This window comes from Acyrthosiphon pisum, chromosome X (genome assembly GCF_005508785.2).
Source record: "Acyrthosiphon pisum isolate AL4f chromosome X, pea_aphid_22Mar2018_4r6ur, whole genome shotgun sequence".
Lineage (NCBI taxonomy): Eukaryota > Metazoa > Arthropoda > Insecta > Hemiptera > Aphididae > Acyrthosiphon > Acyrthosiphon pisum.
The window spans coordinates 91,336,612-91,359,727 of NC_042493.1; the positions used below are offsets into that span (position 1 = coordinate 91,336,612).

Consider the following 23,116-nt stretch of genomic DNA (forward strand, 5'->3'; position numbering starts at 1 on the left):
GCGCTAAAAATAGACGTCAACATTTTGTTTTATTTAAAGAATACATTTTCAAAATTATAGAACTTCCATGTACAGCATTATTAACATTGACCATTTTAAAATTACAATAATTTCCATTTCTCAGATTTACTTTTCATTGCTCATCAAAATTTTGCATTACATTAGATGTTTAAGGAATCTCTGTACAATATATATATTCTATTGTTAAAGTTTATTCTATAAATACGATTTATAATTTTTAAAAAGAATCGTCATTTACACAATTAAATTTAATATGAACTAATAAATTCCACTTAATTTATTTTCATCGCTCAAAGTTTAAGGTATTATGTAAAAATTATATTCAAATACAGGGGTTTCATGTTTTGCTAATTTAATTGCTGACAAATGTCAGAAAATAATACAATAATAATAAAATGTAAATGTCATGTATGAAAACGCAATATATTATATTAGAATTTACTCAAAATATTTTAATAACATTTGTTGATTTTGGAAACGATATTTTTTTTCAACAAAATATTTTTAGATTTATTGATCTATTTCAGACCACGTGCGTTAAAAAAATATTGTTTTCAATTTAAACTAGAAGTCTAGAGTCTAAAAAGAAGACTAGAATATTAAGAAGAGGAATAAACTAAGAAAATAAAACAATATTGTGTTAGATATTATATTTAGTTAAATGTTGTTTCTATTATCAAAAAATAATGAATTACAAATTTAAATTTTCAATACGACTTTTGAAGGTATATTTGACAATTTTTTCAAGGCTTGGATATACCTACACAAAGATTTAGCATACACATTTTTCTATTAATTGTATTGTTGTGTGTGGGTATCAATAATTCCTATCAATAATTTAATCGTTTATATTTTATACTTCAAAATATAAAAGTTATTATGAACAGATAAATCATTTTAAATAAAAAGAGTGTAATTTAAAGTGTATTAAAAATTGGCATAAAATTATCATTATGTAGTTTTAGTTATAATAATGAGTAGATGGTACAAAATGTAAGACAATTAAATTAGCAAATATTATAAGAATGTATTCACTACTTATTCACTGGAACTTGGAAGAATATGTCAATACTCACTTTATTAATTATCCTAAGTAAAATTGACTTATTTAATTATAAATTAATAATTTTTATCCAAAATGTAATATTATGAAGTACCTACGTGTAACGAAAGCCACGTTGTATTTTTTAGAACAAAAATGACGTTAATGTGGGTTACATAAAGAATAACTTAATGTTCTTTCTAATTTCCTAAATCGTAATAAACAATTTGATTGAAATTTTACCATTATGTACAGTGTACACAACTATTTTACCGTACATTATTATTAAAAATGTATACAATATACACATCTTAATTAACAATTTAACAAATATTAATTTTTATATCAAATAGCAATATTTAAAGCCATATAACATTATGCCTATCTAATCTACTAAAATATATCTATATACAAAATTGTTTTATCAATAAAAATACATTATTAAATACATCATTAAAGTATTGGATTAGGTATTGTTGTTTTATATTAATATTTGCGTATAAAACCATAAAAACGAAAAATGTTAAAAAATATTTAACTTGATAGATTACTTTGAAATAAACTGAGAAAATCTAAGTTTCTTGAACTGTCAATCAAAATAGTTAAATTCATAAGTTAATTAGAAAATCAACTAACTAGTTAAGTTAAAAATTTTAAAAAAATTACTTTTTATAACTAAACTTTAACTTTTTAACTTTAGTTAACACCCACCTTTGCTTTATGTTTATTATGATAAATTAATTTTTTTAAACTATCTATTTTCTCATTAAATATTTAAACAATTTAATGTTAAAATGATAAAAGATTCGTTGATAGCTGTCAAGCTGTCATAGCTTCTAAAAGTTTCTGCATAATTATAATTTTATATCAATATTGGACTTTTATCTTATGCGTACTAACTTAGTTTACTCAATTTTTAAGCTTACCTACCTATTTTTATTTATATAAGGCTTCCCCTCCCAACCCTTATATCAACTCACATAAATATAGTTAATTCTGAGTTAGGTACGTCATAAGCCTTTTAAAATATTTTCAATAGGTATTCTATAACAATTTATCTGTGAACTATCTATGTAAATTTGTTGTTTATTTTTATAGTTTAAGTTCATTACTCTCTAGATTTTTCTTTTTATACAGTAGGTATATTTTGATAAAATCAAATAGTTAAATTATTTACCAACATATTTTACCATAATCTCCTTAATTTTTTTTACCTTTAAAAATTGTTTTATTTACACTTTAAGTATTCTTATATTAATACATAAATTATAATTTTCTAAAAAATGGTTTTAACCGGAAACTAATTCCCAAAAAAACTAACGGTCATCCATAGCATTTAAGATATTTTTTAAGAAACGATCACCGGTTTTCAAAAATGTTCGACTCCTACCAGAGTGGTTTTTTTGGAAGCGGTTTTAAGCACTGGACTATCATCTCATTACGAAACGATTTTGGTTTTTAATTTATATTCTATAGATATTTTTAATATGTTTTTTATAGTAAAATATACTATAAATCTATAAGTAAATAAAAAAAAGTTAACTTTATAAAAAAGGATATCTCAATAATTAAATAAGCAGGTATCTTTAAAGTCCTTATTAGTTTTTATATTATTGTGAAAATCGTGTATGAGTTTTAAAAATGTTTAATATTAGATAGTTATATGAAATGTTAGAATTCCATTGGATTTTAGTTAATGACAAATTATAAATGTATTATTAAGCACTCTTATTTTAAAATGCTATGTCATCATTAGTCCAATGCATTAACCTATTTACCTACTTATAAAAATTTAATTGACGTTGTATGATATATATATTTATATATATATACAATCAGTAGTCAGTCGATCATTTATAGGTAGAGCGTTTTAATTTTGGAATAGAACTATGTCTGAGTTTAACTGCGTTTTGTCTTCGTGTCATTATTTTTTGGCAATAATAAAATAATAGATGGACATTTTAAATAATAGGACCATTAAAATATTAAAAATTCAAATAATATAATAATTTATTGTACCTACGCATACTGAAAATATCGAGGAAAATATTAACAATATGGCCAAATGACCAATTGTTATTTTTTTTGACACGATAATGACGTTTAAATGATTTAGATTTTTTAAATGTTTTATTAAAATTTAAACTTAAGTGTTCATCGACTTTTGGAACAATGTGTCCTATCATATCGAATGACACGAAGAATAAATTATATAAGTTTAATGAATCGACTTTTCAGGACACCAAGAGCTTTGCAGCATATGGCGTAAATGCATTATGCATATAATATGTTATAAGTAAACTTGTAAATTTGAATGTATATCAATGACACAATTTCAAATTATTACGCACCTACTTAGTAGTAGGTACCTATATATTAGTTTATTACATCCGTAAGTGTAGTCTAGACAGTAAGTACTAACATCACAAATATTTTCCGGTACCTAGTCCTGCATTTCGGTGAAACTTTATTTTAGTCATCTGAACTCAAATTTCCATATTTGTACCAGCACATTTTCTTGTTATATTTAGTATATTCTAATGTATAGTAATGCAGTATCTATACCAGTATTTTGTAAAATACTGTTGGAAAAATGAAAACCATAGATACTTGAAATTTATTGTGGGAAAACGTTTATATTAGCACTGCCTAGACATGATATAATTTTTAAAAAAAGTTTGAGATCTTTTGAGCTATTTTTAGGTATTGAAATTCTCGACTATCGTTTATGTTTTTGTCGATGCGTGTTAATACAAAATGTTAAAATTGATCACAGAAAGTTATGCAAGTCAACGGTTGAAAATGTAATTCAAGTTTCGTCATAATAGTTTTACCTATACTTATTGTAATTTAAAAAAATCAAAAATACGTATTCAAGCTTTTTTAAAAGCTTTGAAGCTTAAAGTTTCACAAAATAACAAACATTTTAGGTTATAAGACGTTTATTGTAAGTACACCACAAACGACAGACCTATTCACATAGTTCTACGGTATAAGCGATATATTGCAGACTTTTAAGTTAATAAATAGGTAATAATAATTATTTATATAATGCAATATGTAATATTTTGACAAAAACGTATTCAACATATTATACCTATTATCGTAATACTTATTGAAAAATAAATTGCTTATAGTAACATAAATAAATTATAAATACGATACACTTAGAAATGGAAAATGACATATCATGAAATTAGTTACTGTATATTATATTTTGTTTGATCTTTTTCTTTGATAACTTATTATGTATTTGTAATTGATTATTAATTTTTAATTATATATTCTCTAGATTTAAACTCACCATCCCTTACCACATGTTACGCTTATCGGGGAGGTGTTAATTGATAATTTTAATGTAATATTGATATGTTGTACGTTGTTACATTAACAAATAAATAAATAATAATAATAATAATTAAAATTAAAATCGTTCGTTAAATAGTGACCTACTTAAGTATAAAGTACACACTCGAAACCCACTATACGACAGAACGACTTCCCGAGTTTTTTACTTAGAACCTAGAAACCCGTAAAACTGTTCACACCAATTTAACGACCCAGTAAATCATACTGACGGGATAACAAAACCGATCTCTGTATAATACTATTATCGTGAATTTTATCACATTTATATTGTAGTTATTGTAAAATTGCTGCTCTTCGCGTATTAAGTTGATTTCAAGTAATTAAATTATTATGTACACGAATTGTGAAACTTATTAATCACTTATACGATTACCTAAAAAAAAAATCAAATATTTGAAACCATCTTTAGTCTCTATACGTAAACAGACATTAGATTCGCTTCAGTAAATTTAATAATATGTTATGATATTGTAATTATAACATTTTAATCATAATATGCAAAGTTTATGGAAAGCAATTTTAGTATATTGTCGATATAATGTAAACTGTATACTTCATCATGTGCTCGAGACAAAGTTAAAATGTAGATGATGGTATGAAATTGTCTGTACCTATCGATTTTAAAATAGACAAAAATTGTTTTCAAATTTATTATAAAACGATTTCAAATTGTAATTATTAATTTATAACGCACAACACGCAATATGTAATAATGGTACCTATCCATAATAATGTCTTTTACTTCACATGTTTGATATTTTTATTTCTATATATTATTATAACCTCATATGGCTCAAATATCTGCCTAAATCATTTATATAGATAATGTAGCTAACTACAGTTTTTTTCACATCGTATAAATGTAATAATATTGTTATCATAAAGTCAGTAAGGTTGGAAGTAATGCTCAACTACAAGCTAACACAATAACAATCAATAAATAGTTAAATATCAAAAAAGTTAAATAGTAATTATATTGATTTATATTTCTAGTGTAATTGTTTAGGCGTGCTATCATTTCCAAGTAAATGTTTTATATTATCATTTAACACAAATAAAAAAATTCATATCAACCGAATTATTGAAAAAATTATAAAATGTTATTTTTATTAATTCGTTTACTTAATTAATATATAATATGTATATACATTATTGAATATCTAACATGTCTAATTATAATAATACCTATCTACCGATTGGCCCACTTGAGCTCATACAGTAAAAAGGATTTGTCAGTTGAATACATATATAAAATACGTTATTAAACTTTTTAAACTTATACAGAGTACAAAATATTATATATTTTATTTTAGTTTCGTATCTACAGAAATAGATTATATACACAATGTTAAACAAAAACAAACTGAATAATACTTTATTAGTATGATATGTTTGGTTATATTTAAGTATAATATCAATAATTAATTAATAAGAGATTTAATTATTAAATAATTTTTTTGATAAAATTTATGTTTTTCTATACATATCTATATAAAGTCATGTTTGATTAAATATAATTCACATGTTACGAATAATTATAATAATAGTTACGATTTAGAAATCACAATTTCGAATGATTAAGTTTCAACAAAATAATAGTTTATAAACTACTACAATGTAACACATTTTAAATTACACAGCTTATTATTAAAATACTGTCCCTTGTTTAATAAGTTCAAGAATATTATACTACAGCTGAATTTAAAATGTCTGAACGAAATAGACCTATTTAAATAACTTATATAATATATTATTATTTACTAAAAATATTGGTAGAAACAAATAGGTATAACTGATAAGGTTTAATTATTCAAATTAGGTACCTACTAGTAATTATTACTTTTATTATAATGTTAACATAACCATTTTATAGTTTTTATAAGAACCCAACTATAAAAATAAATACAATTTGGAATGACTTCTTTTTATACAAACTTGAGATCCACTTTGAAAAGGTCTTTCTGACAATATGATTTACAATGTACGTAATTATTAACTAATATTGAATTAATATTATATGTTTAAATAGCTTCAAGTCTCTATTCATAAAATCATAAAATCTGGTATTATTCAATTTTACGCACATAAATTGAAGCTTGTAGTTTTATTACATTTTATGTTGCATTATATTTGAATACATCTTCAGTAACTCATCTATAATATAAGACACTAAGTTGACTACATATTTATTATCAACCCCGTAATTTTAGTTGAATTATATATTTAGATCAAACAAATTGTAAGGAGGCGGAAAATTCTAAAAAAGGTATAGATACCTACATAATTTAGACTCGTATTGTTAGATCAAAAAGCAAAAATTCTAAAACTTAAATTCTTAAGTAGATTATCTGATAATTTAAAATTAATGTAAGATTTACTTTGATTCTTGAATGAAAGTAAATAAAGCAAATCAAATTCAAAATATTCACATACCTACTTGAATATTAAATACGCACAATTCAATACAATATACTAAAATGAACGATACAAAATTGTTTTTGCTTATATTATATTTTAATATAATATATAATTATATAAGTCAACTACAATATACAACTGTAATCTTTTATAGTAAGAAATTAATTTGAAACACTTTTGACAAAAATAATACAGTTTTAATTTTTTGGGGCTAAAATTATGAAAATCCCAACAAAATTAAAACCATTTTCAAGAAGTGAATTTTGGCTAGCCTACCTATGTAAAAACAGTACAATTTAGTGATCTCATGCAAAATCGTGTATTTAAATTTATTATTATTTATAACAAAAAATAATATTTTTTATTATAAATTATATACCTTATTAAAAATTACTATTAACTATCTACAGAAGTTCTAAATCTTAATAAGAGGTAGGTACTACCATACTACTGAGTATAATATATAGTACTATACTATGCGTATGACGTTCAAATACTTTTTAAATACAAAAAATACTTTTGTACGAAGTTAGGGCCTCGTACCCGAATGAACCAGAATCCGTAAAGCCTATATAAAATAAAAAAAAAACCCGATACCCATACAACCCAAATAATTCTATGTTCAAAACACCCGAACCAACTAAAACCCGAATAAAACATTCATGATAGACCTCGAATATTTTTTTATTTCACAATATTCATGTGATATATAATATTTGTATATAATTTTATTTGTGTAATAATAACAATATTTAAACATTTTGCTAAACAATTAAAATTTAAAAAAAAAATGTTGAATGTTTTTCATGAACTACTAAATACCCGTATTAACCAATATCAACCCGAATAATAACAGTTATTAACACGCAAACGTTTGTTTAAAATTTTTATTCTGGTGTTTGAACACCCGAGTACATGCATCACCCTGCAAAACCCTTAACCAGTATAAATCATTCTGGTGCAAAGCCGTGGCTAAATCATTTTGATGCAAAGCCCTGGATATACAGGTAATGTGAATTATAGTAAATCCGTTTAATTTAATATTCCTTTTTGTTTTATAGTTTTTGTTAAGTTGTTACGGTTAAGTATTACAGGCCTATTTCACAACATCCTACTATCATTCATATTTTATTGATTTAACATTTAACCATTGATTATAACTATATTGGTTATTGAGTTATTTAAGTTATAGAGCTTATGGACAATAATATTATTATATGGCAATAATTTCTTTCTTTCCCATATGTAATATGCTAATACCATTAAACATTTTATTGATGTGTGGTTGACATTTTTAGCGTTACGAGTTGGGCTTCTCGTGTACGGTATATATAAGATTGCAGCACTTCAGTCTCCCGTTTTCTCAGTTTTGTATTGAAAGTTTTTAAGTAAATATCGGTGGTAGCGTGGTACTATAAATATCCATAATAATAAAACATAGGTACACTGGGTTTTTTTTTTTGATGATTTCACCGTAACGAAATAATAGTACAGTTTTATTTTTAGAAGTTTATTTTATGTAAGATTATGGACGCCCAGTTGATATGAGGAAGAAGCAAAATTATGAATTATTATAAGTAGTATCTCGAGGGATGTTAAAAAACCACAGCCAAATATATATTGGTTGCTGGTTTTCGGCGAAGACGTGACAGGAAATCGTTTCACAAATTCAATTAGTGAAATATTTTATCAACAAACAATAATATAACCTATAGTTGTTTCTATGGTTACATAAAAAAAATTGAACGGTTGCATACAAATAAATGAATGAATTTAATACATATTACATGTGCCTATCTGCTGAGCAACAATAAATGTATTCATTTCGCACGGTATTCGTTTGTGTGGTAAGACGTTTAGACGTATGTAAAACCATTTTGATAAATACTTTTTGGAGTAAAATTTGCATCGTATTGGTTTTATTTCAAACGACAAGTGCCAAGTAAACATAAAACATATTGAAATCGGTTAAAAAGTGGTTTAGAAAAAAAAAACATTATCACATATCAACAATAATATAATTGATACGATGAATGAAACCAATACGAAAAGTCGGACAGTAGAAAACTCAAAATATAAATTCATGGAATGTTAACAAAACAGTACTTATACTACGTACCTTTTGTATATAAACCACAAAAGTTTTTCTAAATTGCCCTGTGGAGTACCTACTTAGATACCAATAGCGTAAAGAAAAAACATTCAAACAAGATAATATTTATAAAATACTGTGGAATAAGCGGTTTGTGTATATTAATATTATTATATCGATGAATATGAAAAGGTATATATTGAATTAAGAAAATTACAATTGTATCATTCAAATATGGCACGTGCTAGTTTGGTTTCAGCGAGTCTTACGAGTGTTTTTTTACCCGCATTTTTGGCGAGTATTTTGTGGATTTTATTCGTTTGCTAAGCAATCGCTCAGTGACGTGTGTCCATACATATCAATTATACTTTAAAATCAATGTATGTAGGTCTATAATTCTGATCTGTATTTTAATATATATACCTAAACCAGGGATTTTAGCCGGTGGGTCACAAACCAATTTTAGCAATTTTGGGTCACAATACCCATCTTAAATAATTTTAAACAATTTTAAATCTGAATAGTATAAAATATAATATTACTATAAAATGAAAATGTAAAAATATCTGTAATATTTAAACCATAATATATAATAATGTCACATTTTTATTTATTCAATTTTAATCCAATCCATAGTCCTATTGTAAAATATTATGTTATTTTAAATGTAATTTAACACAAATAAAACAGTGTTATAGTTCCAAGTTAGCATACCTACTAATGGTTGTTTATTTTTCACTGACTACCTAGTCCGAGATAGGCCACAACTAAAAATGTTTAAAAAATGCATAAGCCACTGCAGTAGGTACAAAATAACACAATCGTTAGGACTTACGAAAAATCAAGATGACCCAAAAATAAAATCTTAATAATTTCGACGCGGAAAAAAGTGCGTACAAGAAGTTACGCATATAGGTAGGTACCTACAGTTAATTAATTGGTAATTAATACATTTTAATCCACGTTACACAGTCCCATGCTCCATATTATTCTATAAAGATATTCATATCAAATTTTAAATTTTATAATTTATAGACCGGATTTAATTGATATTGCAACTTTATTTGCGGATAAGATAAATCAAATCTGATAAAATATATGTTCGAATTAAGGTTTGAAATAATATATACAGGTTTTTTTTAAATTGCAATTTTTCGCAACTATGTGTGTTTATGTGTTTGAACGAAAAAATCTTTTACTTTCCTTACATTTTATAATATAAAAACGCTATTATTATACGTAATGAGTTCGATACGTGCAGATAATCTGTGGTCGTACCATAAAGCCATTGTTATTAAGATGACAATTATTCTTATATTATCATTCCACAAATCGGTAGGCGTGGGTATTTATCGTAAATCGTTCATACAACATAATCGTCTCTTGTAGCATTTTATAACATGTTTTAAAACGTTTGCTGGAAAGTCTAATTCGGGTAAGAAAATGTTAATTTTGATATAATGCCTAACTTATTGAATTGTTTTAAATTTAAACACCAATATAACTGGTGTAGACGTAGACCATCATTTTTCTTTGTACATGTATTTAATGCCTGTACCTAGTATACCTATCTAATAGAAAATATAATTATAAAGGACTTAATTTAAAAATGTATTTAATCATAATATATTTTATTTTTTTTAAAATAATCTTTATTTTGAAGTATGTAATTTTATTATATTAGAGAAATTAAACTTTTTTGTATACATTTTACAGTTTTTCATTCTCATACTGTGATATATATTTTTTAGAAATGTTTACTTATTTTTTGGCGCAATCATACAGTTATTTTACTATGCGATTCCGTGAGTTTGTAATGCAATTAAATGCAGCTTTTAGTTGTATGATCTACCTATGTATACCCACCGAGCTATAACTATCTCCGGCTGTGCCGTACTGTTACCTATATATATATATATATCATTATAACTTTTATATTATATATATTAAGCAGCCTATAAGTTAATTCGCGTTATCATTATTAATCGAACAAAGTCACAGGTACACATTATAAATCACGTCTCGGCGCGTACCTACCTACATTATGTTATATATTATTATAATATTCTATTATATCATAATATTACGTGCATATTCTACGATGACGTTTATACTGTCATTATATAACCGCGATTGTGGCATGCGCTATATTATATTATTATTTATTATTATTATTTCATAGGTACCTGTTGGACGAGGGACGGTGTCGACGCAATTTGACGACGACGGATTTTCGTCTGTCGTTGCCGGCAACCAATAGGACGGTCACGTCGTCCGTCCGCGGAGAATCGCCGCGGCTTACCGTGCGCGACATGGCGTGCTATGCGACAAATACGGCGCGAGCAACGCGTCCGGTGCGTTTAAATAGATGAGTGTGGACCTCCTCCGCGACGCGCCGTCAGTCATCGCCGCCGCCGCCGCCGCCGACGGCGTTCGGCGGCGGCGGCGCGATGCCATCGGGGGGGTGCGGGGGGCCGGGGGGCGGCGGCGGCGTTTAGGTCCCACGACGGTGCGCGACGGGCGAAACGGACCGAACGACATATTATTATTATTATTATTATTATTGCGCGTAACGTTCGCACAGATCACGAGCGCGCGGAAATTATTTTGTTTATATTTTCGATATTGTAAGTCTTGCATGACATTATCATCATTATCGTTATCGCGACAGGTATTAAGCAATTAGGCGTGCGAAGTTATAAATATATGGCGAAGAGGAACTTTTTGATTTTCGCTCCCCAGATCAACCGTACCTACGATGAAAATATTGTGACGACGACGTGTCGCTGTCCCGGCGGCGAGACCGGTACGCGCCGATACGATTCACATAAATAGTTTTATTACAATATTGACAATAATATAACAATTTATTACGATACTAAAGATATCATACCTGTGCAAAGTCGATGTGAGTACACAATATTAATAATAATAATAATAATATGATAATAGGTAGGCAATAGCAATATTGTTGCGGCGTGTGCGCGCGCGAAACGGGTTGAAGACTGGCAGCGGTGTACGCGGAACCATCGTCGTCGTCGCCGCCGCCGCCGCGCCGTCTTCTCGAGTATCTACGACATAATAATATTTTTATCTGGTTAATGCTACTTGTGTGCACGATTGTTTTTTTCCTACCTTGGTACATAACGCACATAGAATATGTACGATGGGCATACGAACGTGTTACCCTACCTTTATTTTTATACCTATGTTATCCTAGGCTCACGTGTCGCGTGTTTGCTCGTACTTAATCCGAGATAAACATTCGGCGTAACATTTTCCGTTATTATATTATTATTATTCAGCTGCTATTATTAATATTATATTATACGACTATTATATAATATTATATTCAAGGCTGGGCGAGTTGACAAATTTTTTCAACTCGTTGAATTAAGTTCGTATGAGCAAATGTATAATGTATGTTAAGTTCAAAGCTATAAAGTCACAATTTAAATAGAAAAAAAAGTGGACAAGTGGATACCGTTTTGCTGTACATTGGGACTAGGTGCCACCATGTGGGACACCGTAATGTATGTGTTAAATTTTAATTCAATGACATAAAATAATTGTATATACTTACAAAAAACGATTCTGAGAAAATGATATTATTGCTATATAAGTACTTTATTTTACTAATAGTAATGCTGTTGGTTTTTACTTTTTAGCGAAAAAATGTTCAACATGCCAAAAACAGAAAAATTATTTTGAAAATTGTTTTTATATAGAAAATGATAAAATAAAAATTTGGTCAACATTTCATCTGTGCGGTTATTCCTTTTTGAATTACAAAAAAATAAAAATCGTTCTAAGAGAAATCGTAAGTTTATGGTCATAAAAATTGAATTTTTCGTTGGAGTAAAAAACTTATGAGGAATCTTGTATTCAATTTCCAAGTTTTTACCAAATGGAAAATTATTTATCGACATTAATTGAAATCAAATTAAATAAAATAAAAAATTCTCATGACTATAAACAGCTCAAAAAGAGTAAAAATATTTTGTGAATGTTATTGTGTATAGAAAATGTTCATGTAAACATTTGATGAACATTTGAAGTATCTACCTATAGTTATTAGTTTTTGAGTTACACCAAAAAATTAAATCGATTTTGTCGTAAACTGGTTTAGCAAAATCCCCGTTTGTCTTAAATTTTTTTAAGATTTTCCCGACTCAATTGAAAATTATTAGGATATTTTACTTTTGATCCTCCTAACTATCAAATATATTCACTTTCCTACCCGAAAAGATGCTGAAGTAGAAAATCAAAGTAGTTTAAAGCCCCAAAATGTGATGACAGACACAAAATTAAAAACACACATAATTGTAAAATGAATCTTTCTGATACAAAGCACTTGGTAAAATCAATATATTCACCGCTCCGCTCAAAATTAAAAAAAAAGTTACTTAATTTCGTAAAAAATTAATTTTTTTTTAATGGAATATTTATAATCCATGCTAATAAATAAATGTAAGAAAAATATATGTAGGTAGTTACACAAATACAAAAATATTATATTGGGCATAGTAAAAATTATACATACAGGATTAATCAACAGAAAGAGAGCCAACCCAATTTACCATACAAACAGAAGCTTTAATTATTTAGGTTAATTTATTAAGAGGATCGCCAAAGTCTCTTTCAACGACGAGTTGAAAGTTATCACTTATCATCTGGTAGTTTCATCGCTGTTTTTGAAAGATTTGAAATTAATTTGTTGATTGTGTTTGGACAAGTATGTAATTTTCTATGGACATTTATATAAAGTTAAATCTTATGTAAGTTATTTGGACTCCTATAGAAATCAAAAAATAGTACATTCACCACTTTTACAGACAGTTTACGATTTAGTATTTACATTACATATTATAAAAACTATAAATTATCCATATTTAAAATTATGTTTTTATGCATATAATATATAGAATTATTTGTAAAAGCCCAAATAGATATATTTTTAATTTCTGGAGTTCGTATATTAACATGACAATACAATTAACTGTGAGTCATATGCTACAAATTTTTACACGTTAAGTTACTTTAAAAAAAATTAATACGTAATCAACTAACCTAGAATCAACTCAACATTAATTTTTTGATTCATTGATGTCCAGCTTTGAGTACGTTATAGTAAGTACCACCCTTTCGATTATAAACAATAGTCATAGTTATATAAGACAATATTACTATAGATAGTGGACTCGATGAGTATATTGAAGTCGGCAGCCACATGCCCCTTAGCCCCTTAGGTAAAGTACGATTGATTAATCCATGATATTTATGACTATGCCATGCAATAAAATAATATAATAAATTAATAACACCAAGTCAAGATCTATAAAGAAGATTGTCGATCTTTATAGATCTTGACAACAAGTAACAACGTGGGTGTTTTTCGGGTTTCCGACAGGATTATAAAGTTCTTTATAATCGTAAATTCCGTGAATTAATATTGAATCGTGGCGTTATCATAATATAATTCATGGCGTATAATTAAATATTTCATGGATTAATCAATTGTAGGTACTTCGCAATCTTGACATATGGCTGCCAGACTTCATGGGTCTTATGAGACTTTAACACAGAGTCGGCTGTCTAGTTGTTTTATATGTCTACGATAGTAGAATACAAAGGGCGCAAAGTTAATATTATTATCATAATCATAGTCTTATGTGAACTGCTAATGACATATTTATGTGACCGCATTCACGGAATCTACCAGATTACTATGGTTATATACACATACACGCGCTGTATTTTAGGGGACCGGGTGGTGAACCTATGGAACGACGTTGGTCGAATTTTAATGGCACACGAAATATTTTTATTTCATCGTTAAATCTCACGTTATGTGAAAAATAATTAGGAAAAAAAATATTAATTATTCATAAATAATATAGTTCCTAATAAATTATAAAATTCAGAAACATTTGTAAGTTGGAACTCATCACATTTATACAGAATGGCGAGTAATTTGAAAACGTTAGGTTTATAAATTGTTTAACAAATCTCAGCCTCACAATAGTGTCACAACTTTGCCTAATCGACCACAAAAAAAAATAACCAACACTAAAACCTTCTCTTTAAAACTACCCATTTTCCTAACAATCAAACACATTACACGTATAAATATTAATAGGCAAAATAACAAAACATATACAAAGATTTACATAAATCATGGCAGTTAAATACTATTTAACATGCACATAGTATGAACAGAATATTATATATATTATATTATTAATTATTTATAATAAAAATTCTAGTATCCATTTTTTATTGGATAGTTCAACCAGCACTTCATCAGGAGTAATTGAATCGTTTTTGTTGATCGAGAGCATAGGTAGACCATAAAGTCTTCCATATTAAAATTAATTACAACATTAATTCATTTTTCAACGGCAGAATCAGAGATGGATAGGTAGTATTTATGTCACAGGGAAATATTTGAAGGGGCCCCCAAACCGAAAAAAAATTTGGTCGTTTCGCTCACTTTAGATACTTATTCAATCTAACACCTTTAACTATAAATAAAATGTTTCGTGCGAAACTGTAATTTTAGTTTGGTGTGGTGCTGCAGGGTAAACGGCATATGAGGAAAATGCTTTTTTCGGTTGTAAGGTATTTTTGATCCCGAACCCCCCCCCCCCCGTATGTACGCCACTGTTGTATTTTTAAATTTTAAGAAAAAGGTTTCTCTATTCAAAATTCTTCCAGTTTTAAGTTCTTATCGGTTAATTTTAAAAATTTATTATAGGTAGAGAGGGGAACATCCACGGATAAGTTTCACGGTTTCTTGACTTAATAATGACCAGAAATAAATTGTAAGACTGAAAGTTGACTGGTGAGAGGGGGGAGGTTATTTCAAATATTTTAGGAAAATGATTCTAAAGGCCATGTAAATATTCTTAAAGTTGCACATAACTAATAAACTGCATCACATGAAATAACTCTGTATAGTTGTACATAGGCGCAATTTAGTGGAACTTGAGGGGGCTAATACCAACCACCCTCCCAGATTTTTAATCATATTTCAGTTTAAAATATTAATTATCATGGTTTTTAATGCTAATACAATTTTAGCCCCCCACCCCCATAAAAATGTCCCTAACTGAGCCTATGCAGTTGTATAGACTCGCATACGCTATACTGCATAATACTTATCTAACCTAACCTAACCTATACGTAATACGCGTTATTTATTATTATGCATTTATATATATATATAATATTCGTACTAATAAGAATTCATTAGTCAATAGTTACCTATAAAACGCGTTCAAAAAACTTAAATTCGAGACCTACAGCTTTATTAAAAAAAATCTCTTACTTGTAATATACAATAATATTCTAATTTTTAGCAATTAGTTATTCGTTTTAATTTTAAAAATATCTAGAAAATAGCTATATGCATACAGATCATTAATTTACTACTCATAATAGTACACACAACTAAATATTATACAGCGTTTAAATTAAAATTTGAATTACCATATAATTTTCACTCCGGAGGTTAATACACTTATACCCTTAAGTTTAGATGCATACCTGTGTAATATTATTATGTAGGTATCTATGTTGGTATACATATTTTTTGAATTTTTTTTATCGCAATATATGCTAGCAGTGCCTTCTCTCTATAGGTAATAATAAATTATTCATACCAATATATGATTATAAGTTAGTTAAAACCGCTTTGATCTTTACATATTTTGTAGGTATACAGATAATATTATATTACAATTCAACTACGTTTATTTTAAATATATCCAAAATGGCAAAATCCCGTTCAAATATATCATACTAGTCCTAAAAAAGGTGTTGAAAGTTTAAATTAATTATAAATACATATATTTATTTTTATATCCCATATCATTATGATTTATAACAGCGAAGTAATGGCATTATACCATACACACATAACTATGTGTCTATACTCCATATATTTTTTGGTACCTAGGTACATAATATGAATTACCTAGTATAAAAATTAAATAATTACGCTATAGGTTTACTCGCCTATTAAGATGTTATTGCAATGATTAGTCGTGCTACCTCAATAGATAATTATATACACATGATCCATATAAATGTATTCAAATCAGTATAATTCATACCTTACCAGCTATTATATGAATGACATTTTAAAACAGGCACCTACCTAATTTGCAATATTATATTATAATAGGCTAATATTTCATGTAAAAACAGTAGGTATTATATTATGCGTTTATATCTACAACAGTTCTTTTTTAATGGTCAATAGTTGAAAAATGTAATTAAACAATTGTAAATCGGTACGATATAAAAATTTAGGTACAAACAATGATTTAAAATATTTTAAAACGAACATTACAAAATCACGATTTTTGGTTTCTTAATAAAGGAACCAATTATTTTCACCGCGATTCATAATAAGTTGTACTGAACCTCTACTTAGGTATGGAAATGTCAAAGTAGTTAGTCAAAAAATATATAAATTTCCTTAAATAAACAAACAAAATATAAAGAACAACCTGTAGATAATTAGCGTATAATATCTTTTGTTTATTTTAATCAGTAATAATATTCATGTTGTTACAACGTTAAATTATGTTATAACTATCTATCAAAGTATCAAAGTTATTTTTGAATTTGGCGGAGAAAAGCTTCTTATAGTAAAATAAAATATAATAATATTCTACTATATTCAAAAGAAATTAATCCTGTGTATAATAGGAGACGGGAGCTTACCCTTTGTGAATTTGTACCTATACAATATATTATTTAATTATTAAACAAAAGCAACAGTATTTATTCTTGCGAAAATATCTCGTAAAATTAAAATTTGTTTAGTGGTTTTGTTTTTCTATTCATACTCATGTAAAAGCAACTAACATATAATGCAAAGTGGATTTTTTTCTTTTAATATATTTAGTAGGTACTTTTGTACAATTTGTATTGACAGTTTAAAAGGGTTTTCATCAGTCAATAATTTAGTTAAAAAATATATACTCTATATGCGTAAAATATTAAGGGTATACCTAGGTACATCTTAAAATTATAATATTAAATGAAGAACATTCGTATTTTATTAAACCCTTAATTGTTAGTATTATTAATTTATTGTAAGATTACCTGATTGTATATACATCATAATAAAATAGAAAACAATTTCATTAGATAAATTAATATAAGTAATAAAAACTTATAAGGAACTTTTTATTGAATTTTTAAATCATATACTGTATTGAAATTGTTTGTACATTTTTAACCATAAAATAATTTGATGATTTCATCAATATTCTAAGTTTAAATTTTTATATAAAAATATTGTGAATATTCACTTTTGATAACTTTCAAGTGGTACATTAAAAATTTATATAAAACCTTGTTTTAAATTGTCAAGTTTTTAACCAAGCAAAGAAGTTATAGGAAAAAAATTTTAAATTGCTCAAAAAAGAGTAAAAATAATTTTAAAATCTTACCGTGTATAGAATATGCTAATTTCTATAAGCATTTGGTGAAAATCACCAAGTATCTACAGTTGTTCGTTTTTGAGTTTTACTAAAAAAACAAAATCGATTTTAAAAAAAATTTAGTTCCCCCTATTTGAAATCTAATGTTATTTTATTTATTTGTATGTGATCAAGTTAAACTATAAACTTTGAACAAAATAAAACCAGGCATGATACCTACATAGGAAAATTGCAGGATGGTGGTTTTTGTCTACCTTTATATTCATTTGTGAACTGAGTATTGTATAATATCATAAATTTAAAATCAATTTAATAATTAGATAGGTATCTCTTTGTAATATTTTTTATGCGCCACTGAAAACGGATGAATGAAGAACCTCCATTAAGTTATAACTTATAAAAAAACTTATAAGTATAAATTTCAAATTTGCCAACAAATTGCATTTCATATTTGAAAATACTTTTAAGATATATCAAGTTGCTATATCGGTACCTATAATTAATATTATGGTTGTTCCCAACTTATGACATTTTGATAAAGGACTGACGATACTGGACATCATACAAGTAATTATGGTAATTAGTAATTAGTGATAGCTAGGAGATAGAAAGTTACTATTTTCGTGCATGTAACTTTAAACTTAGAGATCACACTGAATTTTGAATACATGTTTAATTTATCATCATATTGTAATATTATTTTGAAGTAATGAATCATATAAATAAGATGTTTAATTGTTTCTTAAAAGAAAAACATTATAATCGAGTGTTTTATAAATGTGAAAATAATGTTTAACGATTAAACGTAAATGTAATTATAGCTTTGTATGACTCATCAATCTAAAATTCTCAAGCATACCATAGGTAGGTTATTATAGGTATTTTGTAAAAGACGATTTTAAAAACGTTTATTTTTTTTATACTTGTTATTAGTAGACAGTGGTAAATTAGATCTGTCTGAATCACGGCCCACCCGTAGGTACGTGTCTGGTTCCCTAATAGGTACTAAATATTAAAAAACAATAATATCCATGATATCCACTTTTAAAAGAGAACAGGCCAGACAAGGACAAAAATCAAAATCATCACCAAAACATCTCTGTACGCCATAAACTAGACACCGTGCCTATACGCTAGGTCAGCGATTCTTAACATTTTGTGGATTACGGACCCCGGATGAAAGATTTTTAGAAATCGCAGATTCCCTTACCAATTTTTTTCCAAATACCTTTTTTTTTACATAACATCTCATGTTATCATAACCTAAATTATAATAATTATTTTATATTAAAAATTACATAAGTTGCATAACAAAACATACACATTTATAATTATTTTTATTACACTTAATTTTTTATAAAAATGTTGTACAAAACTATAATTGAGTACGATCGATCAACTGTCTTAATTACAGTAAATATACGACTGTCGAGCTACAGTGCTGTTCGCCTGTACATTTCATATAAACAAGAAAAACTGATAAATAAATTAAAATAAAATTATTTAGTATAGAATCTAGGTATTCCTAATAATAACACTGTATAATACACTGATTTTACATTTATCCAAAACAATTGCAAGCTTTTCGGAGACAAAGTCATCGTACCCTCTGATTGGTTTGAAATACTTACCTGATGGACCAGGAACATCTTCATGTATAATAAATGCATCATTGACCACGTTCGTCAAAACTATTGGACGGCAGCTCTACAGTATTACCTTAAATTAATTTTATATTATTATACACACAATTTATTCATTAAGTACCTATAGTAGTTATAATATTATAAATGAAATTATTATTTTAAACTAAAAACTTACTTGAAGCTTCAAATTCTTTACGAGCACGATCTTTATTTTCTTTGTTGCTTGTTTCCGATTCTCTATGTTTTTTTTTATTTTTAATAGTTTTTTTTATCAATACCAAGCAATGATTCAGTTCGACCTTTATCCAAATTCTGATTTTTGCAATTTTCTCCACTCTTCGTATAAATCTTTCAACTTGGTCACACATTTTTATTCAGTCCTCGTTGGTATACGTGTCTTTTACCAAAAAATTATCGATTCTTGTATCACTAATGTAGCACTTTGATGCAAAATAGTACTGACAAAATCTACTCGTTTGATGGTAATTTACAACCAAATAGGTATATGATGTTAAGTATGTCCAATCAAAAAAATATTTTTTGACTCACGTAAACTATTCCTAGTAACCATTATAAATCAGTAAAATAAAATATATTTCTTACTAAGTATAACAAATTGTGAAAGCTTAACACACAGTATTTAAGTACGACACTGGTTGTTGTTGTTGTAATTCAACTGAGAAATAAATCAATAAATCGCAAAATTATAATTGACAATCTATAATGATTTAATAATAAACCCGATTACACGTCACGTACCTAAGTCCTAAGTGTAATAATTTACAATAATGTAGATTTTAGAATGTCGATAATACTTAGTTCTGTTGTACGAGTAATAAATGTTAAAATGATGGAAATAATCTGCACGTAATAATCGAAAAATACGGGTATAGGTATTAGTTAAGCTACTCAGTACCTACCTAACGATTCTATACTAATTTCTTGTATCATAGATTACAACGTGTAGTATTAATTACAAACTATAATTATATTACACAGTACCTAATTAAGTTTATGTTCATTTAAATCACATTATATGATACAGAAAACTTTTTATTTATTGCCTCGTTAAAAAATAGTTACAAATTTATATTTTTAAAAATTTAATATTTAAAACAAAATGTATAAGTATAAAATAATATTGTGTAATTTAAATCCTTACAATGTTTTTGTTAAATTATTATTTTAAGAGTATTGATTAATTATTTCAAAGAATTAACGATTTCGAACATTTTTTTATTATTAAAACTTTAGAGCTTTTGCTACACGGATTAAAAATGATCAATTTGTCTGAAATTTTTTTCTTATAATTTTTCAAGTATTGGAACCGATTTGAGGCGGGTAACTTGAACATTTTGCAATTTTTTCCCTCCATCTATACCAGAGTGGTCGACCACCCTACTGTACCTATATACTTAATTGTATCGAATTCCATCGTATCTCGTCATCGGAGTGATAAAGATAAAATAGGTGACATCTCTTACATAATAAGATATATTACAAATGAAAAAAATAAAATAATAATGTGCTCATGTCACTTATTGACTTAGGTTATGTGTTAAGGCTGCCGCGGACACCGACATGAGGTCTATGCTCAATCGTTTTATGCTCAATCGTGCTTTACCGGACATGGGTATCGCGGACTTTCAGGGGACCGCGGACCACAGGTTAAGAACCGCTGCGGTAGGTAATAATATAATACACTTAATACCATCGATTATATGAACACTAGTGTTTAAAATTTGTGAAATATGAGTTAATGTGATGAAAAGGTTATTATCCTCTTATAGTACTATTTTTTTAAGCAACCCGGAGAACAATAAATTCACTAGACCCGTATCCCGTAGTTTTAAAATACATAATATGTAAAACCGGAGTATCCAGGTGAAACCCGGAGAAATAGTAGGCCTAGTGGTACAACAACAGTAATATTAGTCGAATGCAATGACTCGTTGCCAATAATATGCTGCAGCTGGCAAATAAATGGTCATTTCAACATAGATATACATGTTTTTGGGGCCGGATACACGTTTTTTGTTCCTGGACGATTTTTTGTTGGATTTTCATCGTCATAATATGGGTACTTGTTAACAAAAACATATTTATGATTCATAGATTTTACTTGTATAGGAAAAATATCGAGTAGCGTATGGTATTGTATAGTATGATTTTTAAATAAGTTGAAATAGCTGTTTTTTCTCAGTCTATTTATTTATAAGTTTATTCCTTCGTCATATTACAGACTGCAGCTTATACGTGAATTGACGGATCGTTTATATCTAATGAGTAATGACTAAAACATTCTATATATTCGTGGTATTTTTACCGGACAAATTCACACCTTACCCAATTAATGCCATTGTCAGCAAAAATAATATATAGCAACTCTATACCATATGCGATTTATATGACCGATTATATACAAAGTAATGATAATGTTCGATAATACCTACTTAATATTTTAATATTTTATAAGTCAAGTGACTGTTTAACAATGTATGAGGTATCTATCCTTAGATGTTTATAATTTTATTTTTCATATTTCCCAATTTTTAATGCATTTTTAGCGCATATTTTATACTAAACCAATAAAAAGTGAATTTTAGTATTTATAATTATAGGTGCTATAACAATACTGCGATATAATAAGCTTGGGAATTATAGTAATTTTTTAGAATCTGAGGTTTTCAACCTTTAAACTTGATGGATCCTTTTTACAAATAGTTTAGACACCATCAATCCCTCTTTTAGATTTTTAGCTGAAAATTAGTTCCTACACGTTCATTTCAAAAATCAAATTAAAACCAAAGTAGTCGCTAACTCTTACTGTTACCTATGGTATGTTTTGAGTACTGTATCATTGATAATACCTAGGTGAATCAAATGGATGTGTATTTTAAATTTTGATAATGGATTTTTAATTGTTTATTGCTTACTTTAAACCATGGAAATATTTTTGAGAGCATGCATCATACAATTGATTCAGTATAGCATGTGAGAGACTATAATAGTGGGGAAATTACAAGAACAACAGTAAACGAAAATCAAATTATTTCAAATCACAAATCAG

At 27.2% G+C, this 23,116-nt stretch overlaps 1 protein-coding gene across 3 annotated transcripts in view; it reads right to left on the reverse strand.

The window, feature by feature from the left end:
• Positions 1–11,940, reverse strand: part of LOC100163512 (lutropin-choriogonadotropic hormone receptor-like) — an 86,333-nt gene extending 74,393 nt beyond the window's left edge. Inside the window, exon 1 of one of the 3 annotated variants that reach the window (XM_029491132.1) lies at positions 11,129–11,329. In XM_029491132.1, coding sequence (XP_029346992.1) covers positions 11,129–11,256 — 128 coding nt within the window. In that variant the 5' untranslated portion in view covers positions 11,257–11,329. Of the gene's footprint in view, positions 1–11,128; positions 11,331–11,835 lie in introns of those variants that run through there. The other 2 variants (XM_016807441.2, XM_001945344.5) reach the window with 2 other exon arrangements.
• Positions 11,941–23,116: the final 11,176 nt, after the last annotated feature.